This window comes from Bos indicus x Bos taurus, chromosome 11 (assembly GCF_003369695.1).
Source record: "Bos indicus x Bos taurus breed Angus x Brahman F1 hybrid chromosome 11, Bos_hybrid_MaternalHap_v2.0, whole genome shotgun sequence".
In the NCBI taxonomy this organism is placed as follows: Eukaryota; Metazoa; Chordata; class Mammalia; order Artiodactyla; family Bovidae; genus Bos; species Bos indicus x Bos taurus.
This window is the reverse complement of record NC_040086.1, coordinates 1,993,179-2,020,242: the sequence shown is the minus strand read 5'-3', so window position 1 is coordinate 2,020,242 and position 27,064 is coordinate 1,993,179. Positions and strand designations below refer to the sequence as shown.

At 56.8% G+C, this 27,064-nt stretch overlaps 1 protein-coding gene across 1 annotated transcript in view; it reads right to left on the bottom strand.

The window, feature by feature from the left end:
• KCNIP3 (potassium voltage-gated channel interacting protein 3) overlaps nt 1-23,243 on the bottom strand; it is a 95,714-nt gene extending 72,471 nt beyond the window's left edge. The window contains exons 1-2 of the mRNA XM_027554554.1: nt 23,117-23,243; nt 7,732-7,897 (exon numbers count right to left, since the gene is read on the bottom strand). Of these exons, the coding sequence (XP_027410355.1) occupies nt 7,732-7,897; nt 23,117-23,200 (250 nt within the window). The 5' untranslated portion in view covers nt 23,201-23,243. The remainder of the gene's footprint in view (nt 1-7,731; nt 7,898-23,116) is intronic.
• Nucleotides 23,244-27,064: the final 3,821 nt, after the last annotated feature.

The following is a 27,064-nucleotide window of genomic DNA, read 5'->3' as shown; positions in this document are numbered from 1 at the left end:
TACTGCTTTTGAAAGTTTTAAACCATTATTATTTGACTGATTTTTGAGATGATGGATTATATATTCAATTTTCATTTTTATCCTTAAAACATCATTCGTGAGTTTGACAAGTACTTGGCGCACCAGGCTCTCTGCCCCTCGAGCACTTTCCACACACAGGCCTTTACACAGGCTGGCTCGTTTTCTCTCATCTATGCTGTAGATGTCATATCAGTCTTTGATGCAGGAGCAGAGGAGTCTCCAGAAAGGGAGGGACAAGAGGAGAAGACCCCAGCAATGAGTCGGTGTGTACAAGGCAGGTAGGCCGGCCGGAGAGCGCCGGCTCCCTCCTGCCTGGGATGTACCTGAGTCCATGAGCCCTGCAGAGGAAGTCCCCTCCCACCCGCTTTCCTCCCCAGGCAGACGGGTGGGGAAACCCCAGCTTGGTACTCACTGCCCACCTGTCACAGGACAGGACTCTAAGGCTGGGGTGCCTTCCTGTTCTGCTTTCAGGACCACCTCCACCCCCCATCAGCCCTGCCCCATTCCTGGAGGGCACGGTTTTAAGCCCCAAGCCTGCCCCTTCCGGCACCCTGGTCCCCAGTCCAGCCCAGGCAGTCCTCACCTCGAGCCAGGTTCCCCGAGATGAAGCGGAAGAAGACGCTGATGATGTCACCCAGGTGCGTTGTGCAGCCCTGCTGGCACTCCTGCAGCCTCAGGGCAGGGTGCCGAGTTGGGCCAGGGGTCTCCCCGCGCCCCGCCATCCTGGGACCTGGTCCAGGGACCCCTTGTTCTGCCCAGCCCGCCAGCCTCTCTGTCCCCTCTCTGCCTGCCTCTCCCCAGCCTGAAGGCGCTCAGAGCGCGCTCTCTCTCCTCTGTCTCCTGATCTCAGTGCCCATCCTGTGGGTCTCAGTCGCCCCTCCGTGTCTCAGCCTCTCCGCCCTGTCCTGTCCTCCTCGTGCTCTGTCTTCCCCTCCCCGCTCTGGCCTTTCCCAGGACCGCCTGCCCCCCAGCCAGCCCTTCACCTTGCACCTGACCCTGGCTCCTCAGGACCTGGGTGCTCCCTCTCCCAGGAGACAGAAGGGCTCCTGCAGCTTCCTGGGCTGGGAGGGTGTGAGGGCGGGGTGGGCCCTGTTCCTGAGTTCCGCCACCACTGGAGGAGGTGCCCTTGTGTGATTTTCAACTGAGGGTGTGATCACACCCTTTGGGCCCTATCCAGGTCGCAGGACTTCTAGACAGCCAGAAAGGGAACTTCCTTGCCCCCACCCGAGTCCCCGCCTGGGAGGCTCAGGGGCCAGGGACCCTGGGCAGAGCTGGGGGAACGGTGGGAACCTGACCTTTGGCTAGCTCTTCCCCTCTGACCTGTGCTCACTGACCCCAACCCCAAGCCCTGCTGGCACCTCTGCGGAGTAGAGAAAGGGGAGGTGGGAAGGGATCCTTGTTGCTGACGACCCCGGCCCGCATCCTGGAGCTCGCAGTGTGCACAGGCAGCTTGCTAAGGCCCGTCTGGGCATCCAAACAACCCCATGCGGTGCGTGTGACAGAGAACCGCATGTCAGCATTCTCCTCTGCTTTCTAACCTGCAGAATTCAGGTTGCCTTGGGGGTGCAAATGTGCTCAGGTTTTTTTTTTTTTTAAAGGCAATCCTCACCCCTTCCCTGCAGTCAGGGTGGCTCAGTTCTGCCCAGCAAAATATAAGCATAAATCTTCCAGAGAGTTCTGTGAAAGTGCTGCTTTCCCGATGTAGGCACTCCCACTTCCTCCTTTCCCCTGATTTTTCCTTTCTCTTGTCAGGAGCAAAGCCATGATGGCTGGAGCCAGAGCAACAACTGAGGGAAAATGCACACACACACACACACACACACAATTGCAAGACCTTGACTCCGATATCCTCAAGCTGCTAAACCAGTGCCAGCCACTGCCTAGCCCAGGTTTCTCAGACAGGAGATACTAATACATGCTCCTGTCTAAATGAAGCCACTGTTGCTTGGGGTTGCTGTTGCATGCGAGGGCAGGCAAGTTGAAATATTCCAAGTGAAAGGCAAACTGTCACACCTTGTACTCTCAGCCAGTGAAAGAAAGTGCAGCGATTGACGGGGCTTCTCCAGTACCACCGGGAAGGGCGCGGCTCCGGCACAGCAAAGGCTGTGCAGCAGGTCCAGCCTCCAGACAAGCAGGTCTCCCCTTGGGTTGATGACCCAGCACATTCGATGGCACACAGTGTGTCTAAGAAAAGTTAGGATGCTCTGCTGGGGCCAGGGCAGGCCCCAATAGAAGCTATGGTTTTGAGCAAAACCAGGCTTGCTTTTTTTTTTTTTTTCGGCAAAAATCTCTTCTTCTTGTGACACTATTTTTGGCTCACTCCTGGGCCCTCAGGGAGATGGAATCTCTGACTGACACCAGGTAGCCCTGAGACCTCAGTTGCCTGTCAGGAGCTGAGCATTTGGGACTTCCCTGGAGGTCTAGTGGTTTAAGAATCCACCTGCCAATGCAGGGGACACAGGTTCGATCCCTGGTCTGGAAAGATCCCACATGCTGCAACCAACATGCTGCCTGTGTGCTCTGCGACAAGAAAAGCGTCCACGATGAGAAGTCTGCAGACTGCAATGGAATAGCCCCTGCCCCGCAACTAGAGAAAGCCGGAGCACAGCAATGAAGGCTGAGCACAGCCAAAAATAAACAAACATACAAATTAGTAAATAAAACCTTAAAAAAAAGTAGAGAGAGCCGAATGTCCATCTCTCCCCCAGCTCTAAAGACACATGCGTGTACAGCCCTCCGCCATCACACAGGTGCTGAGTATGAGCTCAGGGTCGGGGGTCCAGAAGCCCCAGGTAGGTGCATGTTCTACACACGGGCTCAGACCGGCAGATGCTTCACTACCGGACCACTGGGGAAGTCCTGGCGTCTCACTCTGAAACGTGACGTCGAGTATATCTTGGTCTTTCAAACGCATCAAACTTCTGTTAGCCTGTATTTATATATGCTTATGTATTACAGACAAGCTAATTTACCTTTCTGGCCCTATTCAGTTCAGTTCAGTTCAGTCGCTCAGTCGCGTCTGACTCTTTGCGACCCCATGGACCGCAGTATGCCAGGCCTCCCTGTCCATCACCATCTCCCAGAGTTCACCCAAACCCATGTCCACTGAGTCGGTGATGCCATCCAGCCATCTCGTGCTCTGTCGTTCCCTTCTGCTCCTGCCCCCAATCCCTCCCTGCATCAGAGTCTTTTCCAATGAGTCAACTCTTTGTCCCTGTACCTTTCCTTTTTTGAAAGGTGTTATTATTATAATTATTATTATTATTGATGTGGACCATTTTTAAAGTCTTTGTTGAATGTGTTACGACCTTGCTTCTGTTTTTACGTTTTGGTTTTCTTGGCCAGGGAGGCATGTGGGATCTTAATCCCTCAGGCAGGGGTCGAACCTGCACCCCCTGCTTTGGAAGGCGAATTCTTAACCATTGCAGTCTGCTGCGCTGCCAGGGAAGTCCTCCCCACACACACCTTTCTACTACCACTTTTTAAACCAGGGGTGCTGGTGGTGGCAGTGACTTTGTGATCTTCCACGGGGTCGACAAAACCCCAGAAGAGATGAGCACCTCCCAGAGATGGAAGCAGTGGCCGAGATCCCGGGTCTCCATCTGGGGGAGGGCGCAGGACTGTGTCCCTTTATGCAGGGATGGCCACACTGTCATGCAGGAGCGGCTGCAGCTCCAGGGTCCCTGCCAGAACGGGTGGGGACGGGGGGCGTCCCCCACAGCAGCAGGCAGGACCCCGGCCTTTTCCCATCCAGGCCTCTTCCTCTGGTCCTCTAGAGTTTCTGCAAAGTTCCCAACAGCCTAGAGCAAGTGCCTCTCTGCTTACACCAGCCCGGCTGGACCCAGGTTACTCTGTGGATGGTGTTACTATTCCAGGCTTATAGTTAAAAACACCCAGTCTCACAGGCTTCATGGGAGCCAGACTTGAGAAACAGGTTGGTCTGATTGGTGGCTCAGCTGCGTCCGTGGCGAGGCCGCCTCGCATCCTAATAGGAAGGACTTTAAGATGCTGGGGAGATAAGCAGAGCAGCTCAGAGTCCCAGCCTCTGGGTCACTGAGGATGGGCCCCCGGTGTTGGGGGGGGAAACACTTCTGGGCCAAGGACGGGCGCTCCTCCTGAGTGGGGTGGGGGCCATGGCCCTCTCTGTGCTGCCGGGACCTGGGTCTACCCATCTTAGAGACCACCCCTGCTGACCTGCTGCCAACCCCATGCTGAGGCTCTTCTCAGCCAGGGCTGACCCCCCGGGCCGCAGCAGCCACGGGCCTGGCCCTTGTCTTCGTGCACCCCAGCCTCTGAGTCCCGCACACTCCTGCCATGTCGCAGAGGCTCAGGACACCTGTGTGTTCCACTGAGCCAGACCCCTGCTCCAGGGTGTCCCAGAAGTCGGTGTCTCGGGCACCACTTCTGCTGATGGAAACCATGCCCACCCGCCATGAGGGCACAGTGCCCTGGCCACCTGCCCACCTTCGGGAGGCCCTGGCCCAGGACACCCAGCCAGGCCAGGCTGAGCACGGGGACAGAGCGGTGCTGAATGGCACAGCTGGCCTCTGCACCCAGAGCCCGGGAGGCTCCCAAAGGAGCAGAGAGGCACCTTGCCTGGGCACAGCTGAGCGTTCCACGAGAGCCCTCGGAATGACCACATCAACAGTGCATCCCAGAGGGACACGCAAGGGAGCTGTTCAGACTGTGGCGCGAGGCCTGGGAGCAATGCCCAGTGGCTAGGGAGGCAGGCTGGGGGTCTCTGCTCCTCTGCTGCCAAGAGTGGCTGCTGCCTCCATAGACCCTGAGTTACCCCCATTTCCCACAGCTCCCGAGAGAAAAGGCAGGGAGAGTGCATCCAGGTGGGCACCCTGCCTGCAGCGCATGGAAGACGCCCCGGGTCAGAGCCCTCACTCAGCCCTGGCCCGTGTGACCCATGGACTCTTGTGACCTTCCTGAACACTTGCTCTCTAGGTTTAGTAAAACAGTGCGGCCCTCCACGCCTGCCCCACACAGCTAAGGGCACGTTTTCTGTGCCCCGCATGCCCCCTCAAGGCCTGGTAGGGTGTCTGGTGAACAGGTCGCCAGGGGAATGGCAGGGCTGGGCAAAGCCCTTGGTGGTGTCCTAGGCTGTGCACCCCTTCCCTGCCCCCTCTGCCTCCTGGCCGAGACCAATCATTCAGCAAACACTTCCACACAGCTCTAGAAGGAGCTGCAGGGAACAGACCCTGCCATCCACAAACCCACCTGAGCTAAAGGTGGGACCTGTGGGTGTGGTCCCCTCTTGTGACCCTAGACACGCAGCCTGTTCCCTGGCTTGCTCTTCCGCGTGTCCACCCACAAGTAGGTGTGCAAGAGGCCTCAGTGCAGGACACTCCAGCACTGTCCTGAAGACCACAGCATGCCAGATGTTCCTCCTGGAAGGTGGAAGCTGGGGCTCAGCAGGAGAGAGTCCTGGGGCCAGGGAGAGGGCTGCTGGGTGGAGAGGACCCAGGACGGAGCGAACCAGACACGGGTCACCGAGGAGCTGTGAGGTCACAGGAGGAAAAGGAGCCTGTGCTGCTGCCAGGGAGACCTTGAGAATTGGAGCCTTGAATAAATGGATAAAGAAGATGTGGAAAATATATGTGTTCACTGGAAGGACTGATGCTGAAGCTGAAGCGCCAATATTTTGGCCACTTGATGCGAAGAACTGACTTACTGTAAAAGACCCTGATGCTGGGATAGATTGAGGGCAGGAGGAGAAGGCAGCAACAGAGGATGGGAAGGTTGGATGGCATCACCGACTCAGTGGACATGAGTTTGAGCAAACTCCAGGAGACAGTGAAGAACAGGGAAGCCTGCTGTGCTGCAGTCCACGGGGTCAAAAAGAGTCAGAGATGACTTCACAAGGACACAATGGAATATTACTCAGCCGTTAAAGAGAATGACATCCTACCATCTGTGGCAACCTGGATGGACCTAGAGACTGTCATACTCAATGAAGTAAGTCAGAAATAGACAAATACCGTATATCACTTATATGTGGACTCTAAATACAAGGCATATGCGCTTATCTGCAAAATGGGAACAGACTCACAGAGAGAACGGACTTGTGGTGGCCGCGGCTCAGGGGTGCGACGGAGAGAGAGTCTGGGGTTAGCAGATGCAAACTGTTGCTTATAGGATGGATAAAAAAGGAGCTCCTACTGCGCAGCACCGGGAACTGTTCAATATCCTGTGATAAACCACGATGGGAGAGAATATGGGAAGGAATGGGGAAGGCAATGGCGACCCACTCCAATGTTCTTGCCTGGAGAATCCCAGGGACAGAGGAGCCTCGTGGGCTGCCGTCTATGGGGTCGCACAGAGTCGGACAGGACTGAAGCGACTTAGTAGTAGTAGTGTGGAAAGGAATATATATGTATGTATGTGTGACTGAATCACTCTGCTGTGCAGCGTAAATTAACACGACATTATAAATCAACTACATTTCAATCAAATTAAAAATTTGTGCCTCCAGTGAGGTCACGTGGGGTCTGTCAGAGCAGACTCAAGTCCTCTAGGCGCATAGGACTGGCCACACGAGGTCGCCACTGCTCACGTCTGCTCCTTGTTCCTACCCTGATGGAAAACAAATTGCTTTTACTCTGCTGCAGAAAAAACAGTCCGTGAAGGTGTGAGCTTCCCAGTTAAGCTGTTTGCATGAACTTTTAGTGACTTCATGTTTCTGCTCCATCGCGAGAAGTGGAGAACCCCCATGGACCTCACACGTGTTCACAGGCTTCAGGGCCTCCACGGAGGCTGCTGTGGAGAAGAAAAAGGCCAGAGGAGGGTGGCAAAGCACCACAGATGGCAGGGGTTCTGGGAAGCAGATGAGTGTGCTGTGGAGTAGGGGTGCAAGTCAAGGACAGGGGCCTGGCCTGCACACATGGCTGACCCCCCACCATATCAAGCCTGGGATGCTGGGGGTCATGAATGTCCCCATTTTCCAGTCAAGGAGACTGAGTCTCTCTGGAAATCACAGAGAGTGTCTGAGACAATGAACAAGACACAGCACTCAGGGGTCCAAGTCCGCACCTTTTCCTTAAAGTCAAAGAGGCAGACTCTCAAGCACGCCTTGTGTGTGTGGTCATGGGAAGTGTGCGTGATACGTGTGCCTGTGTGCGGTGTGCATGCCTGTGTGTGCCCACGGGTTTTAGTGGGTGTGTATGAGTGTGAGTGTGTGGTATGAGCACATGTGTGTGAGAGTACGGGGCTGCACCAAGTCCCTCCTGCACCACTTACTGCATCACGGACACCCAAGTGCCCCAGCAAGAGCCAGGCCGCTGTCTGTGCTGCCAACGCCCGGAGCGCAGCCTGCGGTACATGGCCAGCCCTCGGGCTGTGCAGGCAGGACTGAGGAGGCCGAAGGCCGGGCCACCTCCTCACCAGGCCCCTGTAGCAGGGCATCAGCCCCTCTTTTCACCGAGGACTCAGGAAGAGTGTGATGCTAAAGGTCCCCCAGCCGGCAAGGCTCTGAAACCCCTTTCCATCCTCCTGGCTGGGAGAACCCCAGTGAGGGCCCAACACTCCCTGCCTCCCTGGGCCCTGCCTCGAGCTCTGTGCCCCGTGGGGCACGGACACCAATGCACAGGGACAGGCGTGAGTGAATAGAAGCCCCTCCCTGCAGAGGTCCAGGCTGGGGTCCTCAGGTAGGTCTCTGAGCTCAGGACAGACACCCACCCTCTCCCCAGGGGGCCCAGCCCCTACCTGAGCCCTGCGGGGCCGCGCTGGACAGGATCCACTTGACCAGGCAGCACCGCATCAGGGCCTGCCGGGTGAGCCTCGGCCGCTGCCACTTCACGCCCTCCTTCTTGCTCAGTGGAGTGCGCCCGGGCTCCCCCAGGAGGCTGCCGTCGGACACCTTCATCACCTCCTGCAGCAGGAACAGGCAGAGAGACCGTGAGCCCTGGTTCACCAAGGGCACCTGCAGATCGTCCCCTCCAGATCCTCCTCCTCAGGGAGGTCCTTCACTCCACACAGGCCCTTACCTTCCGGGGGCGTGTGAGAGGAGCCCCCTGGCCCACTGGACGATTCCCAGGGCACCACTGCCCCCGGCGTTGGTCACCTCCTGCCCCATCTCTCAACCCTCCCCCTCTCTCTCCAAGAAGCCTCTGTCCCTGCATGGCAAGGCCACCTTGCAAGCGCAGTGTCCGCTGGTGATCCAAGCTGGAGGAGTGGGCTGAGAAGGATGTTCAAGGCCACTGTGGGGCTGGGCACCCTCTGCTCGCAGGCACGCTCCCTGCCAGCCTCGCTAGGCTGATCTGTGAACACACACTCCCTCCACACAAGCCCTGCTCATGCTTTACGATCCAGCTAACAGGGATTCCCCAGATGGTCCAGTGGTCAAGAATCTGCCTTACAACGCAGGGGACATGGGTTGAGTCCCTGGTGGGGAAACTAAGAACCCACGTGCTGCAGGGCAACTAAGCCCTCGGGCAGCAACTACTGAAGCCCGTCCATGCCCTGGAGTGTGTCCTCTGCAACAAGAAGCCGCCACAATGAGAAGCCTACGCATCACAGTTAGCGAGTATTCCCCACGTGCCACATCTAGAGAAAGCCCGCACGTAGCAATGAAGAGCTCGTGCAGCCCCAAATAATAATCAATAGATTAAATAAAAATGTGAATGTGTTAGTCGCTCATTCGTGTACTCTTTTCGACCCCATGGACTGCAGTCCACCAGGCTCCTCTGTCCATGAGATTCTCCAGGGAGGCATACTGGAGTGGGGAGCCATCCCCTGCTCCAGGGGATCTTCCCCACACAGAGATAGAACCCAGGTCTCCTGCACTGCAGGCAGAGTCTTTACAGCCTGATTCACTAGGAAAGCCCAAGATAAAAATCAGTAAAACTTTAAAAAAAGATCCAACCAGAAAGCCATCTCCTGCATGAAGCACCCTGGCCTCTAAAGCTGCGGGCGTTGGGACTACCCTTGCATCCACATCTCCACCACGCATGGACTGTGCAGTGGTGACTTGCTGGAGGAACTCCCAGCTGAGGGCAGGGTCCGTGGGCTTCTCCACGGGGCACCTGCTCTGGCACATGATGGGGCCCTTGGAAGGAGGGAGGTGAGGGTCCAGACTGGCTTATCAACCTCCCCAGCACCCCGACACAAGTCTGTATGTCAGTCAGAGATCCCAGTCCAAATCCCTCAGTGACTAAGCCCAGAGATGGGGGTAGATCCACACTGGGCCACACAGCAAAGTCGGGCCTCCTTGCTTCACTCTAGAGCCCTCAATATTTTTTGCGTTCGTGCTCAGTCGCTCCGTCGTGTCCGTCTCTTTACGACACAAAGGACTGTAGCCTGCCAGTCTCCTCTGTCCATGGGACTCTCCAGGCAAGCATACTGGAGTGGGTTGCCGTTTCCTGCTCCAGGGGATCTTTCTGACCCAGGGATTGAACCTGGGTCTCCTGCATTGGCAGGCAGATTCTTTACCACTGAGCTACCTGGGAAGCCCCTGATTATTATTATTATTATTTTACCTTGAGGCAAATAGAGGCTGCAGAAGGGCCTGACGACTTCCCTGGGAGGGGGCACGTGGATGGAACCCACCACTCTACACTGCGTAACCATCTGCAGAAACAACTGGCGGATGGAGTCTTGGGGCAGGGAGCTGCGGGTGAGTTGTTGAGATGCTGGGCTGTGAGCCCCACCGAGTGTGGGTCAGGAAAGGACAGCCAGCGGGCACAGTGGACCCCGGAGCTGCAAGACTTGTTTTCCTGCATTGATAAGTGGAGCACTCTCACCTGGCCTGCCCTCCCGTAGCCCGTCATTGGCCCAGCATCCTCAGCGCCCAGGCGGGCAGCAGGGTGGCCCCTCTGGGCATCTGCTGAGTCTGACTCGTTGCCTGTGCGTCATGCCCCCTGCTCAGGATGGCTGTGCCCCAGTTGTGCCTGTCGGGTCACGGCCCCAGGTCGCCCCCAGGTTCGCTGTACTCAGTACGCGCGATCTGAGTTCCAGGAGCGGGAGGAAGCAGCGCCCCCACGTGGGCCCTGGTTCTGAGTGGGTGGGCGGACTGGCCAGGATGATGGCCAGGATGATATCCTTCCAGGGCCATGGGATTTCACTACATTTACGCGTGCTCAGTCACTTCAGTCGTGTCCATCTCTTTGCAACCTCAAGGACTGTAGCCCGCCGGGTTCCTCTGTCCATGGGACTCTCCAGGCAAGAATACTGTAGTGGGTTGCCATTTCCTCCTCCAGGGGATCTTCCAGACCCAGCGATCCCACCCATGTCTCCTGTGACTCCCACATCGTAGGCAGACATTTATACGGTCCTGAAAAGTATATGAGTGTCTGAAACACATCACAAACAGATGTACATTCGGGCAAGTTCTGCAGATGCAGAGACTCCAGCACGGCCCCTGCGATGGGTGGGTTCTTGGGTACAAGGACCAGAAAAATGCACCCAGGTGGATGGTAACTGGAGAGGAATCAATGGTGGGGGACCCAGGCCATTCGCAGCCTCCCCGGGACAGACAGAGCCAGGCTTGGAAGACAGACCAGAGCAAAGAGCAGGCTGACGGACAGCCAGACCTCAGTCATGGACACCCGGGGGCCAGGACAAGGACCTCTGTTGCTGCTGGCGTGGCCATCCAGGGACACTGGGCCTGGGACCCCCCACTGGTGTCACCACCCTGTGGGAGTCTCGGCTGAGTCACTGGCTCCTGGTTCAAGGTCAAGAGCAAAGGAGTCAGACTGTCCCAGCCCACGTCATATGTCTCCTCTCTGGCTGCAAGGAGAGCTGCGAAAGCAAGCTTCTGGCCTTTTGGGTTCTTGCCTGTCCTCTGTGGTGGCTTTCCTAAACTTGACGAATAAGAAAAACCCTACAAACGTCCCCGAAACTGTGGAGTCTGAGCAAACGCTCAGGTGAGGAGAGGCTGGTGCGCTGCCTCCTGCGGGCTCTCGTTGGCTGGGGGAGCCCTCCAGGAGCTGAGCTGGCTCATGGCCCCACGAGGGCAGTCCGTATTTGGGGCTGGGCGGTGGGCCTCCTGGTCAGCTTTTGATGAAGCAGCTGTCTAGACCCAGCAACACCCAACCACTTATCCTGACTTTTGCGATCTTTCCAGCCAGGTCCCAGCTGCCCGTCCCCCCCGTGGCTGTTGCCCCCACAGGCCGCCCCTCCAACAAACATGCTCAGCAGCCCCTCCACGCTCTTCCCTTCTCCCAGGCTTAGCCTGGCCTGCTGTCGGGGGTGGTCAGTGGTGCGCAGAGCTATAGCCGGACTGGGCTCACCATCCCAACAGGGCAGAAAGGGGCTTTGGTGGGGGTGGCCGGAGGCCCCAGGTGCCAGGGATGCTGAGGGAGGCGCCCTACACATTAACACACACACACACACACACACACACACACACGTGCACAGGCCCTGCTCAGGCTGACAGAGACCTTCTCCATTATTAATGATCTTATTCAGGAGAGAAAAGGCCTCAATGAATCAGGTCTTTATTTCAGCCCAGGAGGCAGGTGGGGGACGATGGGCAGCTGGCCCTTCATGATTTCATGAATTCTTTGCTGAACGCTCTGTACGTGGGCTGAGTGGAGAAGGTCAGAGGGGAAACCCAAGAGGGGCTCAGAGCCTGGGCAGGAGCTGTCTGTCGGTGCCCCTGCCTCAGGACAGCCCTGGGTGGCCGGCACGGGTGGCCCTCACGGAGCCCGCGGCTAGTCCTGAGGACTCTGTCTTGCAGTCAGGCCTGGGCTGTTGTGCTGAGATCCTGAGCAGGTGACCTGGGGTTCTGTCCTACTGAGACGGGGCCCTGCTGGGAGGGCCCACAGGGCAGGGCGGAGAACCCCACTCCTGCACTTCTGGGCCTTAAGGGCACCTCATTGTTATCACCCGCCCATTTTAAAGATGCGCAAACTAAGTCTCCCAGGTGGCTTCCCAGGTGGCCCAGTGGGTAAAGAATCTGCCTACAATGCAGGAGACACAGGCTGGATCTCTGGGTCAGGAAAATCCCCTAGAGGAGGAAATGGCAACCCACTCCAGTATTCTTGCCTGGAGAGTCCCATGGACAGAGGAGCCTGGCAGGCTACAGACCCTAGGGTTGTAAAGACAGGACTGCGCGGCTAAGCACAGAAGCACAAACTAAGCCTCAGATGCCTGGGGGCATGCCAGGGCCATGCTGTACTCGGGCCTCCTGGTTCCAACTTTCAGGGGGTCTCAGCCATGGGCGGTGCTGCGCGGCTTTCTGAGGCCTTGGAAGTGGGGGAGGGACGCCTAAACCCCCCTTCCCCTACACACTCCCCCCTCCCCCCTGCACACTCCCCTCCCCCTGCACACCCCTCTCCCTCCCCCTGCACACTCCCCTCCCCCTGCACACTCCCCTCCCCCTGCACACCCCTCTCCCTCCCCCTGCACACTCCCCTCCCCCTGCACACCCCTCTCCCTCCCCCTGCACACTCCCCTCCCCCTGAACACCCCTCTCCCTCCCCTGTACACTCCCCCTCCCCCTGCACACCCCTCTCCCTCCCCCTGAACACTCCCCTCCCCCTGCACACTCCCCTCCCCCTGCACACCCCTCTCCCTCCCCCTGCACACTCCCCTCCCCCTGAACACCCCTCTCCCTCCCCCTGCACACTCCCCTCCCCCTGAACACCCCTCTCCCTCCCCCTGCACACTCCCTTCCCCCTGCACACCCCTCTCCCTCCCCCTGAACACTCCCCTCCCCCTCCCCCTGCACACTCCCCTCCCCTGCACACCCCTCCCCCTCCCCTGCACAATCCCCTCCCCCTGAACACTCCCCCTCCTGTACACTTCTCCACATCTCTACCTGCATTTCCTCCCCCTCACCTGCACAATTCCTCCCCCCTCCCCCTGCACACTCCCCTCCCCCACCTGTACACTCCCCTCTCCCCTGCACACTCCCCCTCCCCCTGTACACTTCTCTGCACCTTTACCTGCAATCCCTCCCCCCTCACTTGCACACTCCTCCTGGACATTCAAGATGGACTGCTTCTCCCTGTCAGGCCTCACTCAGATCAGGTGCTGGGAGACCCCCACCTCCTCACCCACACCAGTACCTGCTGTGATCCCCAGCACAGCTGGCTGTTGAACTAACCCTGTTTATTTGTTTACCTGGGTGCATTTCTGTCTCTTTCTCCTGGAATGTTGGCTCCTAGAGCCGGCCCTGGCCTCCTGTGTGAACTGCTCTTCCCCATCACAGAGCCTGACACCCAAAAGACCCTCACTTCCAAACCCAGCAGTAAAAGAACAAAGCCTCTAGCTGGCAGATGGGCAGACGACTAGCACAGACATGTCACCACGGAAGACAGGCAGGTGGCACGAAGCCCGTGAGAAGACGCTCCACATCATGAGCCGCCAGGGAGAGGCAAACAAAACCACAAGGAGATGTCACACTGTCGGAACGGCCACAGTTTCAAAAGGTCACAAAGGATGTAATTCTATTTACGTAGCACTTCAAAGTGGCAACAATTTAGAAACGGAACAGGTTAGTGGGACAGGGGTTAAGGATGGGGGGAAAGGTGGAAGAGGGGAGGTGGGTGTGGCTATGAAAGGTCAACACGAGTCCTTGAGGTGATGGAACTGTCACGTGTGTTAACTGCAGGGATGGAAACACGAACGGACTGCGTGTTTGTGTGTTTAAGTGCGCAGGGCTAAACACACACGAGTGCGTGTAAAACTGGGTGACGGGTCCTCGGGATCTGTTTCAGTTCTTTTTTAAATATTTATTTATTTATTTGGCTATGGCAGGTCTTGGTTTCAGGAACACAGGATCTTTTTTATTTGCTGCAGCATGGGGGCTCTAGTTCCCTGAGCAGAGATCAGTCCCAGGCCCCCTGCATTGGGAGCTCAGAGTCTTAGCCACTGGACCACCAGGAAATCCCCTCTGTTTTATTTCTTACAACTGCAAGTGAGTCTGCAATGGTCTCAATGAAGTTTCCATTAAAAAAAAATACTTGCACACATACAAAAAAAAAAGAATATTTTAAAAATACACACACACACACAAAACCCTCAATAAATATCCTAAAATGCCTGACTGAAAGCCCTCTGAAGCTCTTGCCATAATTCGCTGAGGCTTTCTCCCCTCTTGCTCTTGTCTGATGCATTTTAACAAGGATGGAGCCATCCTTTCATCCTCCATGGCCCTCAGGGGAGGCGATGGCCAGAGCTGGGTGGCAGAGACCAGTGAAGCCAGAAGATCTGGGTCGTGAGGTCACACAGCGTCCCCAGCAGTGAGCATTCCGAGCCAGGTCCCAGAAGTGGCCCTAGGCTGGCCCGGGACCTGCAGCCTCCTCCAAGGCTGACAAGGTAGCTTCAGGGCAAGCGCTGCAGCTACGCTGAGACATTTCTGGCCACTCAGCCCACACTCGCAGCTCCTGCCCTCCAGGGGAGTCCAGGGGCAGGTGTCAGCTTCCCTTCTTCCAAGTCCCAGGTCTAGGAGGAGTTGGGAGAGCAGGGGGTGTACAGAAAGGGCAGCGTGCTGGGGAGGCCTCTGCTTTCCATCAGGCACTGTGTTGGGTGCTTGGAGAGGTGCCATGTTTAAGCCCACATCCCTCTTTCAGGGTTCCTTAGGCCCTCCGGCAAATCACCCAGCTGGAGCACAAATCCTGAAATAGGTCTTTCTGATACCCTCTCACCAAGATCGCCATGTTCCCATCTGGTGTGTTCTCTGTTGCCCAAGGCCAACGGGGAGCCAGCCCCGCTCGTTCACATCCAGGTGTGTTCACTGTGGGGCTTTGGCTGGAGGTCATTGGCTCCAGGGCATTTCCCAGCTGGCTCAGGGGCAAAGAATCTGCCTCCAATGCAGGGGACAGGGTTTCAATCCCTGGGTTGGGAAGATCCCCTGGGGGAGGCCATGGTAACCCACTCTAGAATTCTTGCCTGGAGAATCCCATGGACAGAGGAGACTGGCGGGCTACAGTCCATGGGGTCACGAAGAGTTGGACATGACTGCAGGGACTTAGCGCACACATGCATTGGCTCCAGGAAGGGAACGCCTGGGAGAACCTCCTGTCTGGGAGAGGGGATGACTTAGACCAGCGGTCCTCAGCCCCTCTGGCACCAGGGACGGGTCTCGTGGAAGACAATTCTTCCGTGGACTGGAGGGGGGATGGTTTGGGGATGACTCAAGAGCATTACGTTTACTGTGCACTCTCTTCCCATTGTTATGATGTCAGCTCCACCTCAGATCATCAGGTATTAGATCCCAGAAGCTGGGGACCCTGGCTGAGACTCTGGGTGCCCGAAGCATCCCTCTAGCTTCAGCTCAGAGCCTCAGCAGGCAAGAGTGGGAGGAAGGAGGGTCGGAGAGCCGCTAGAACTCAGTGCTCTTGTTTGTTTTGGGGGCGTTGTTATGGTTACCTCTTCACCTGCTACCAGCTCTCCTTTTACAAGAATGATCTACTGATTCCCTTTTAACTGAATTTATGGAAATTTAAAACATGAGTTAATTTAAAGAAAAATAAACTATAGCACAGGTTGCAGCAGGCAAGATAAAATCGGTGAAGGAATACCAACAGCTAGAAAACTTGCAGTCTGAGGGCTCCCTTGCTCAGCTCAGCTCAGAGAACTGAGTCCTCTGGGACTGGGTGCCCCACGCCTCAGCCACGCGCTGGATGTGGCTACTGAATGTTTGAAACGAGACTAGTCCAAATGCAGACGTGCCATCAGTGCAAATACACACCAGATTTCAAATTCTTCTTAGTAGGATAATAACTTATTAACAATTTTTATATTGAGCACACACTGAAATAATATTTACATTGGATTAAATAGAATATATTATTTAAAAATTTTCTCTTTTAATTTACTTTCTTTAATGTATCTGCCTGGCCATTTAAAGTGACACTTGTGCCTTGCAATACACTTCTTTAAAAAAAATAATATTTATTTTTGGCCGTGTTGGGCCTCAGTTGCGTCATGAGATCTCCACTGCAGCACGTGGGCTTCTGTCCGGTTGAGGCGTACAGGCTCAGCTGCCCCACGGCTTACGGGATCTTAGTTTCCCGACTGGGGCCGAACCCGAATCCCCTGCACTGGCAGGTGGATCCTTAACCACTGGACCACGAGGGAAGCGCCATGAAATTCATGTCTGCTGGCCGGCACCTTCTAGACCTTCCAGCTGTGGGGCCGCGGGCAGCTTGCTGCTACCAGGGCACACCTGATCCCCAGCTCCTCTCTCCCACCCAAGTCCAGACGAGGGCCTGTCAGAGTTGCTTCAGAAAGGTGGTCTGGTGGAGCGTGGAGGGCAACTGGGGCACAATGAGGCCGAAGGCCAGCTTGGGATCTGCCCAGGTTGAGGGGAAAATGGTAGAGCACGGAGCCGGATGCCCGCAGTGGGACAGGTGGGGGCATATTAGTGTGGTGGGTATTTAGGTTCTGCCATAGATGTGGGCAGCAACGGAAGGGTCAAGGTGACTCCTCAGTAACTTTGACATCAACACCATGGAGATGGTACAGGAAGAATACCCCCCATGCCTTCCAGCTCCCCGCAAATGCAGTCCAGACTCTCCATGAGAACACTCCATTCTCAATCACCATCTGAGAGTTTTCACCACGCCACAGAAAGAGGCCAGAGCATTTTAAACAAACCACTGGGACCGCAACTGGGACATTCTACCCTGTGGCTCCACAGGCCCCCAGAAAGGCCAGCAGCCCACCAGGCACTGCCCCATGCCCAGTGGGCACAGCTCCATCCTGTGGAGGCCCGTGCGGTCAGGCCGTTAGGGACACACCTTTGAGCAACTGGCTCAGTCTTTGGGGTTCTTGTCACCTGGGCTCCAGAAAACCCCCAAAGAGCATCTCAGAGAAGGCTTGGCAGAGGTGACCTGTGGGCACATAGGTGGCAGCCTTTGGGCTGAAAACACCCAGGCTCCTTTCCCCAGAGGTAAAGTGATCGAGGTCACGCATACGCAAAGGCACGCCTAGCTTCTCCCAAATGCTTACAGGCGTTTGTGCATGAGAAACAGCACGAACAGCTTCCTAAGGGCCGCCAGGACCCACTGGCCTCTAACTCAGAAAACACACCTAGCTGGGGAGGGAGGGAAGACTTTTGGGGGGTGGGGGAGGGAAGATTTCCAGCAGAATGATATTTCAGTCAAGTATGGTGGGAAGAGGTCTGTGGTCAACCAGGCAGGGACTTGAAACTTGGGCCCTTTTCTCCTGGCTGGGAGACCTTGGATGAAGTTCTTGACCACTCTGAGACTCATTGTGTGTGTGTGTGTGTTCAGTCGCTTCAGTCATGTCCGACTCTTTGTGACTCTATGGACTGTAGCCCACCGGGCTCCTCTGTCCATGGGATTTTCCCATGCAATGATACTTGTGCACGTTGCCATTCCCTCCTCGAGAAGATCTTCCCAATCCAGGGATCGAACCCATGTTAACTGTGTCTCCTGCATTGCAGGCGGATTCTTTCCACTGAGCCGTGGGGGAAGACCCAAGCCTCAGTTTGCTTGTCTATAAAGTGGGTATAATTCACAGGACTATGGGGGAGGTTAAATAAGGTGACACGCCCCACCCCCAGCAGGAGTGATCAGCACTATCCTTCACCCTCCTGGTGCTGTGTGAGGGTCTGGCTGCCCCATGCAGGGGCAGGGCCCAGTCCATGACCCAGTGACATCAGCAGGGCCACCCAACTCACTCTGCTCAGCTGGCTGCACAGCAGAATCACTTGGGAAGTCTCCCCACCTCTGCCTTCCCCGGGGGCTGCATTATTGATTCAGTGGGGCCTGCACCACTCTATTTTTATAAAGCTCGACAGTCAATCTGAAAGTGCAGCCAAGGTTTAGAGTGCTTATCCCACCAGATAGGAAATTCTGGGCCTTATCTGTGGGAAGAAGGGGTCTCGCATTCACACTCTCCCTTTCTCCCAGCGGGGGTGGGGAGGGGGGCTGTCTCGAACCCAGAGCCTGGACCGGCAGGGACGTGTAGGCTCCAGGTGTGGGGCTGCCTGGCGCCCTGACCCTGTCCGTGGGGACTGCTGCAGGCAGGCTCGTGAGCACCCACTCGTCTTCGCTCGCTCTATTTCCATCACTCGGGACAGATGGCAGGAAGTGGCAGTGGGCGTCGAGTCATGCAGGCCCTGAGGATTTGGGATGGGAAGGCTTCGCAGGAGGAGCGGGGAGCGCTTGGTTTTCCTCCCACCCCTGGGCATCAATAGACGCCAGCCAGGCAGCCTGCCTCCCGGATGGGAGGGGAGGCGAGACTGTCGTGAGCCCCTGCAGAACTCACACGTGCACACAGGCACGCATACACACGCACACACACACATGCCTGGGTGCTGATCCACTCAGAACACTGGCGCCGAGGCGGGGGCCGCTGGGGGGTTGCTGCCCTGCTTCTGGTGCTGCCACATCCGGCAGCCCACCATCTCCTCACCTGCCCGTTGCTGCCCAGGCAATGAAGGCTTCTCACCAACCCGGGGGTGGACTTGAGCCGCTCACAGATCACACTATCCCATTGGGGTGCCCTTCACAGGCTCGACTCAGTAACCCCAAAATGACAACACTGATACTCACACTATTTACAGAGTTCTCTCTATGCACGGGTGTTGGGGGGCGGGGTTGGTGGAGGATCTTATTTACCAAGAAGGAAAATGAGGAGCCGGTGGAACAGAGAAGCTAACTAACTTGTCTGAAGACACACAGCTAAGGCATGAGGGGCCTGGAACTGAGCCCAGAGGCACAGCCGTGTTACTTCCGCAGCTACATTCGGGCGTGGCTGGCCCGTCAATTCCAAATGCTGGGGGTGGGCTCTGTGACGGGCCAGGGGGCATACACGTATGTAGGGGCAGGGTGATCTGCACTATGGCCCCCCAGCCCCCACGGCTCAGCATAGGGCCCAACCTCAGGTGAGGGCCTGGCAGAGGCGATGAGCATATCTGCGGCCCAGGGAGGGGATGGACGCTGCCCACGCTCACAGTGTCACTTGGGCAGAGTTGGGGCGAGTACTTGGCGCTCTGGAGTCACTGCCCAGAGGGCCCATCTTGAGACAAGATCTTTTTTTAATAGCTGCACACCGTGGCATGTGGACTCTTAGTTCCCTTACCAAGGATAGAACCCATGTGTGGTAAGTGGCTTCAGTCGTGTCTGACTCTTTGTGATGCTGTGGACTGTAGCCCACCAGGCTCCTCTATCCATGAGATTCTCCAGGCAAGAATACTGGAGTGGGTCATCATGCCCTCCTCCAGGGGATCTTCCAGACCCAGGGATTGAACCCACGTCTCTTGCATCTCCTGACCAGGGATCAAACCTGAGCCCCCTGCAATGGAAGTTCAGAGTCTTAACCACTGGACCACCAGTGAAGTGCCGAGAGAGAATCTGAACACAGGGCCAGGGTGGACTGGGCACAGGGCACAGCAGCAGCAGCAGGTCTCGGATTTATCCCTTGCCTGCCTCGAAAGGCATGTGCTGGGGGGCCAGGGAGGGCAGGGGGCGGCCAAAGAGGTAGAGGTGAGGCCGGGAAAGACCAGCATTGCTCTGCCTGGCTGAGCCTGGCGTGGGTGTGGGCCGCCTGCTGGAGGGGAGCGCTGGGCAGAGACCTCAGGCAACAGATCAGAGTTGGGCCAGCTGGGGAGCTGGGACAGGCCCTTTCAGCCGTCCTTCTCAGGTCAGCTCAGCTAACCCCACACCCACCCCTCACTCTGGCGCCTGCGGGTCCCCTTGGCTTGTCCCCATCACGTGGATGCTCTGTGACGCTCCGGGATGTGGGCTGATCACAGCTGACAGATGCACCTGCCTGTTCCAGAGAAACATCAGTCAGCTGGAGCTGCGGGAGGGGCCGCACAGTGACTCACTCCACACTGCACCCTCCTTCGCGCTCTGTCTCCTTCCGGCCGGGGCTGCAGGACCAGCAAAGGGAGGCGCGCCAAGTGCTTTCCCTTCTTTTTTCTTTGCCTTGGAAACCAGGGTCTCCCCTCTTCCTCACAGAGGCCACATTCAGGGCTGTGCAGATGCTCCTGGGAGGGGGCTGGTGTGGGAGAGCAGATGGCCCCCCAGCCCCAGCTGGCAAAGCAGCTCCCATGCTTGCCGCAGATTTGGATAAGAAAAGGGCTCCTAGTGTCAAAACATTGGGGTCTTATCCTTTGGAGCCCCCAGAAAAGGGGATGTGGCTGGCTCAAGGTCACACGAATAATCCAGGAGGCATGGTTGGGGTGGGGTCTGACCCAAGTGTACTCACTAAAGTATTCGGAGGGTGCAATAGGCCACAACTCCATGGGGCCAGCCCCCAACCGGGGTGGGGCATCTCCTATAACCAGCTGCCTGATTATAGGCACACTCCTCTCTCCCTGTAGCCTTCTCCCATGACATCCCCATTCATCCCCACCCACAAGCCGTAGGGAACTGAGCTTTGGAGTAAGACAGAGCAGGGTTCAAATTCCCACTGTAACACTTTGTAGCTTGCAATCTAGGGTGGGCCTTAGTTTCCTCATCTGTAAAGTGGGTACAATACCAAGCACTACCTGGGGGGCCGCGTGGGGGTCCAGAGAGAGAATCCAGGTGCAGAGCCTGTTGGAAGGACCCTGGAGGGAGGAGCGGCCACTTTAGGGCTCTGCCCTTCGGCCCTGGCCTTGTCCCAGAGAACACCCAGGACCACTTTACTTGCCATTCAATTCAGGGATGTGATTACTATACGTGGAAATAAGGGAAACAATTAGGGACCGCCTCCCACAAACTCCCTGCAAGAAGGCAGGAACCTGGGCAGGTAGAGGGTCCCAGTGGACATGCCGGGCCATGAAGACAGCTCTCCCTGAAGACCCAGGAGCAGAGCAAGGGTTCTGCTTGCTCCTTTTTCCTAAGATCTCAGGGAGTTCAAGTCCCGGCCCTGTGCTGGGCGAGCTGCACGCCCACCCCCGCCACCCTCAACCCCAAGCCTCATGTCTACAGAAGGGGAAGTGGCAGGGCCCACCCTCCCAGGACTTTGTGAGGATCCACAGATGACAGTGACAGGCGCTGAGGACGGATGGGTCAGGCCACCTCCCAGCCTGCGCTCCGAACTGTCGCCCCTATTGCCACTACTGGTGGTGGCAGTTTAGTCGCTAAGTCGTGTCTGATTCTTGTGACCCCACAAGAATGTAGGGGTATGTAGGCCCTCAGACTCCCTGTCCATGGGATTCTCCAGGCAAGAATACTGGAGCGGGTTGTCATTTTCCTTCTCCAGGGAATCTTCCTGACCCAGCGATCACACACGCGTCTCCTGCATTACAAGCAGATTCTTTACCACTGAGAGGAAGCTGATTTTTCATAATCTCCCTGCTGACCTTGGTGACAGTGGTGATCACTGTCCCAGCCTGGCCCACAGCCGAAGGTGTGGGGTCCGCTCCAGTCTCCAGCCAGGCCAGCTGTAGGAAGGGCACTGGCAGGCATGGTGGACACACTGGGGCCTGGCTGTGAGAGAGGGCAGGGGCCAGTGTGGGGTCATGATAACCAAGGGAAGGGCCAGATGCATGTGGAGGACGGGAACCACTCACCACACTCATCTGGCAGGGACAGGGCGTGACCTCCTGGCAGGTAGGAGCCAGTGGGGGAAAGGCAAGAGAAGGGGGATTGTCGGGAGGCTGGTGGACACAGCAGGCTGAATGCAAACCTGCACGCAGCCTGACTCAGTTGAGAGCCCCACCTCTGCAGGTTCGGCAACCTGGCCAACCATGGGTACAGCCACGGGGTGTGGCTGTGCGTCGCAGGCTCAGACTGATGCCCGAGGATGCGCATGACCTGTGACGGCTGTGGCACATGTATACAGTGAGCACTCAGTGTGTGAGCCTGTGACGAGGCTCTACGTTTCTCTACTCCTGCCCTGTCTGCCTGGAGGTGGCGGGGAGACTTAAGGCGACGGGGAGAAAAACACCTTTTCAACACGCCCCGCCGGCGTGCTCGAAGGGTCTCACGTCAGCACCTCTGCCGATCCTCCGGACACCACTGAGATGGAGCAGACAGTGCGGGGGGCGGGGGGCGGCCTGGGGTCAGGGGCGGGGTGGCCTGGAGCCAGCAGCCACAAGCCCATTCTGGACTGCTTGTCCTTATGAGTGACAGAGAGGTAGGAATCCATCTCGGGGGGAAGGGCATGGAGCTGGGGGGGAGACTGGCACACACCAGCCCAATATCCACTCTTCCTTACTCACAAAGCCCTGATTTTATTAGAGGGTTGTTGGTTTTTTTGGCCCTTCCTTTTTTCTACTTCCTGCAGCCTGTGTGCGTTGGCTGGAACTCCAGCAGCCATTTTGGACGTGAAGGTAACCTCTCGAATGGAAGCCAGTGAGACAGATGGAGCCTGAGTCCATGCTGAGACAGATGGCCCTTAGTCCCTGTGGATCATAGGGTGCCAGCCCTCTATTGCCTCCCTCTGGACTCTGTGTGAGAAATGTAAGCAAATGTGTTCAAACCACTGTTATTTGGGTTGTTCTGTTATAAGCAGCCAAATCTAATCCTGGTGTTTCTTCTTCCATCCAAAGCAAGACTGTCCCAGACGTGTGGGGAGGTGGCAAAGCATCAGCAGATTTTCTGAGTGTTCACTGTCTTCTGGGAGGGGGGAGCTTGTTTTCCTTTTCCTCATTATTCTGCATTAATTATTCTTCATCCTTCCCAACTCCTTGACACCATCTCTTGAACTCTGCTCCCGGCATTTCCCTTGCTTTCTCTCTCTCTCCAGCCTCCCAACAGCCCCACAGCGGGAACTAACCGCATGTGTCCTTGTCAGGGGTCCTCTAGCCCTTCAGGAAGTGGATATTCATTAATTACTTGGATAATTAAATGATGCACTCATTGCCCAGCCTTCAAAGGTAAGACACCCCTTCCCAGCATTCAGCTTTTCCCCAGCACTAATGAGTCGGAGGTTTGGGGTCAGCACTCTGGCACTTGCCCCAGGGACTTAACTGAACCACATGGCTGACCCCAAGCTACTCCTCTGTCCAGCTTCTGTTCCACAAACACCTACAGCCTTTGCCGTCTGAAGGGGGCCCCAGGAGTCTAGCCTCCCAGGCAGGACACCCCAACACTTACTTTTTCCATAGCGACCCTACGGGGGACAGCAGGGAATGGGGTCAAACAAAGAGGCACAGCAAGGCTTCCTGGTCCAGGGTAAACCCCCGAAGCCCCCACGCCCCAGCCCTGGGCGAGCGCCCAGCCCCGCCAGAGCCTACCTTGGCCCGCTGCATCCTGGACAACCGAGAAAACTGTTGCCGGCTTCCCCTCCGCGCAGCCGGCCGAGCGGGCAGCTGCCTCATGCTTGCCGGGACCCAGACGCAATTGCTGCTGGCGGCTCCCGCCCGCCCCCTGCCCACCCTCCTCGCCAGCGCTGCCACCCTAGGCTCCGCCCCTTCTGCTGTGTCAATCCGTGCTCAGCCGCCCTCCGCGTGCACCTCTCTCCTTCGAGCTCTCTCTCATCTTTCCCGTCCCTCTCCCGGTCTCCCTGCCCGACTGTCTGTGTAACCGTTCCTAGTCCGGCTCTCCCTCTGGGTCGCCCCTCCGCCCCTGTCACCCCGGGTCTCTGTCTATGCCCACTTTCATCCCATCTGTCTCTTTCTCTAACACGCTCTCTGCTCCCTAACCTTGAAAGGGGGACGCTTGCCGGGTGTGGAGAGAGCCCCGCGTTCCTGCCCAACAGAGGGAAGGACAGCAGGGCAGCACTGGGAGCCTCCCAGAGCATTTTCCAGAACAGGCCAGCTCCTTCCCTTCTGGCTGCGCCCTCCCTCGTGCTACCAGCCCCTTATGGACAACGGGTGGAGTGACCCCAACCCCTGCCTATGACCTTGGGCCTTTACAGTCAAGCTGGGGTTTGGAGAGGGGTCTCTCTGGTCTCCCTCCAGCAGCCCTGAAGGTGACTTCTGGGCACCGGGCATCCAGAGCATGCTCCTAGTGGTGACATAGCTCTGGGTGCTGGGCCCTCAATGGCCCCAGCGATGGGGATGCACCACCCAGAGATGGTGACGGCTACCAAGACCACATCATGCGGGTCACAGGCCAGGGGGCCTTCAACCTGTTTCACCTGTGCCCCCTCACTTGTCTCCTTTCACCCCACGTGGGGACTTGCCATGGGGGGGAGCTCTCCCCAAACTTGAACTCCTTATACTCTCTGGGGAGCCCAGCATCTCTCCCTGATGTCTGTGTCTGAGGTTGGGACCACATCAGGGCAGCTGAGGGACCTGGCTAGACTTTCCCGGGGCAGACGTGGAGGAAAGAGGTGAGGGTACCTGGACATCCTGGGGAGGGAGTCTCCTTCCCGCCCCTCAGGAGGGCAGTCTCCGGGCATTTGCTCAGCCCCCAGGGAAAGCACCCAGGAGCCAGGTGCCCAAAATCTCAGCCAAGTTTCCCCTTTCTGCACCCCAGGAAGGAGCCAGCCTGTGCCACTGGTTCCCATGGAAACAGAGCCCTGAGCCACCCCCTCCTCTGCGTGCACTTGCACACCCTTCTCCATTTGTGTGTGTTTGCGCCAGCCAATCAGCTCCAACTTTCAGGTCCTGGGAGGAAGAAAAGTCTGGAGCAGTTGACCCACCGAGGGGGGAGGAGTTTGGACTGCCTGGGCCTCACACCGGGCAGGGACTCAGTGGACCCTGGAGCTGACTACAGCAGCAGAGGAGCGTGCAAGCCCCCTGCAGCTGTCGGGTCAGGGCAGAGGCTGAGCTCGAGAGCCTGGAGACCTGGTAATCTCAGCTCTGAGCTATCCAGCATCCCGCCCCGCCCCCTGCCCGAGCAGGTTGGGTCCTCACAGTGGCCTCAGCAGGGAAGTGTCATTATCTCTGTGGATGATGAGAGTGAGACCCAGAAAAGGTAAAGGATTTGCCCCAAGTCACTCAGTTGTGTCCGACTCTTTGAGACCCCATGGACTGTAGACCACCAGCTCCTCTGTCCATGGGATTCTCCAGGCAAGAATACTGGAGTGGGTTGTCATATCTTCCTCCAGGGGATCTTCCCAACCCAGGGATCAAACCCATGTCTCTTATGTCTCCTACATTGGCAGGTAGGTTCTTTACCACTGGCACCACTGGGACCTAGAAAGTGACAAAGCTGGTACACAAAGCCCATTACTTTCATCCCTAAGTGACATACATGGCTAAGACCCTGCCGAACCTCCCATGCTGCAGACATCAGCTTAGGAATTTGCCAGTCACGCTGTCCAAGACAGACCTGGCCATAATTATGGCCTAGTCAGCATGAGGCAGGACCAGAGAAGGCCCCCATCCCCGCTCCCCATTTGGGATGAGGGCTGAACTTCCATTACCAGATATGCTTTCTTCTGAATTCACAAGTTAATGAGCTTCAAGGAGCTCATCTTACGAAAAAACCCAAATGAGCTTTTTGAGCCAACCCAATACAACAAAACAGGGCAGCTGCCCACACGCCCCACTCCCCCACCAGTCCTCTAGCACCTTGGGCCTGGAGAATCTCCACCCATAGCTGCCACCAAGGGTGTGCCCCTCATTAAACACACATGGGGTTGGCCTGCATGATGTATGCCCCCCATCTCTTTTTTCCCCAGCACCCACAGGGGTTTTTCCAGAGCACTATGAGCTGGTCCTGCCCAGGCCTGTGGGAGATGCAGGAAAGAGAAAGGTTAGGAGAGTGTGGAGGTCAAGGACACCCCGGAGCAGAGCTCCCCACATGGGCCTCAGCAAGCCTAGCAGTGGTATGGACTCATAGGTGGCAGCTAACTCTCCTTGTGAATGTCTGAGAGTTTCTGGAGATTCTTTGGCAGTGCTGCTGCTGCTAAGTCACTTCAGTCGTGTCCAACTCTGAGCGACCCCATAGACGGCAGCCCACCAGGCTCCGCCGTCCCTGGGATTCTTGAGGCAAGAACACTGGAGTGGGTTGCCATTTCCTTCTCCAATGCATGAAAGTGAAAAGTGAAAGTGAAGTCACTCAGTTGTGTCCAACTCTTAGCGACCCCATGGGCTGCAGCCCACCAGGCTCCTCCGTCCATGGGATTTTCCAGGCAAGAGTACTGGAGTGGGGTGCCATTGCCTTCTTCATTTGGCAGTGCATCAGACCCAAAAAAGGTTAAGGAAGACTGCAGAAGGGCCTCACTTTGTCAGCCACAATCCTCAGCCTCATGGGTCTCAGCTGTGCTTTCCCTCGTCCTGGAGGGTGATGAGACCCAGGAGAGGGGAGTTTGGAAGTGGGAAGGAATGGACCATTTCAAGCCTGGAAGAAGGTTGAGTAGCTTGCATTTGAGAGGAGGCAGTGGCAAGCCATCTGAGCCAGCTGGGCCCTCACTGTAATCCCATCTTGGTGAGGGCTCACACTGACCTACCCACAAGCCTTGGGGGTCTTCTGGACCTTCCTCAATTGTTGCAAACAATCCCCTCCACTTCCAGACCCAAGGCAGATTATGCCTGCAAAGCCCATTACTTTCATCCCTAAGACCTCGGTTTGATCCCTGGGTCGAGAAGATCCCCTGGAGAAGGAAATGGCAACCCAATGCAGTATTCTTGCCTAGAGAATTCCATGGACAGAGGAGCCTGGCGGGCTACAGTCCATGGGGCTGCAAAGAACTGGACATGACTGAGCAACAATACTTTCTTTCCAGATCCAACTTCAAACCCTTCTTCCTTGGTACCCCAAACTTGGCTTCATGGAGTCCCCACTCTGTATCTTTTTTCCAGATTCCTTTGAGCCCTGGTTCTGCTTACCCCTGGCTGAGGGGCACAGGAGACAGACAGTACAGTTTCAGGGTTTAGGTCCTTGCTCCACCAAGAGCCCCTACCTGTGAGGAAAGCCTCTCTGGGAGGTGGTGGGTCTCCCCAGGCAGGTGGAGGCCCCTCCCCACAGGAGTTCAACAGAAGTCTGTTGCCCTCAAGCAGTGCTTCCCTGAAGGCCACAGCACCCAGCTGTCCCATCAGTCGGCACAGCTGTGCCATTGTCTTACTTGGCTTTATTTGTCTCTCACTGCCTGGATACCTCTTCCGCTGCCTGCCTTTCCGGGGCTGGATGGAAGCCCTGGCAGACCTGAGATGATGCCTGGTAGGGAGATACAGTGGTTCACTTAATCTCACCAGACTGTCCCAGCTCCGGTCCAGGCCACCTGTCCTGGTGCACAGCCGGGGACTCTGCCCAGCTCCAGGGGCAGGGCGCGGCTCCCCAGTGGATCCTTC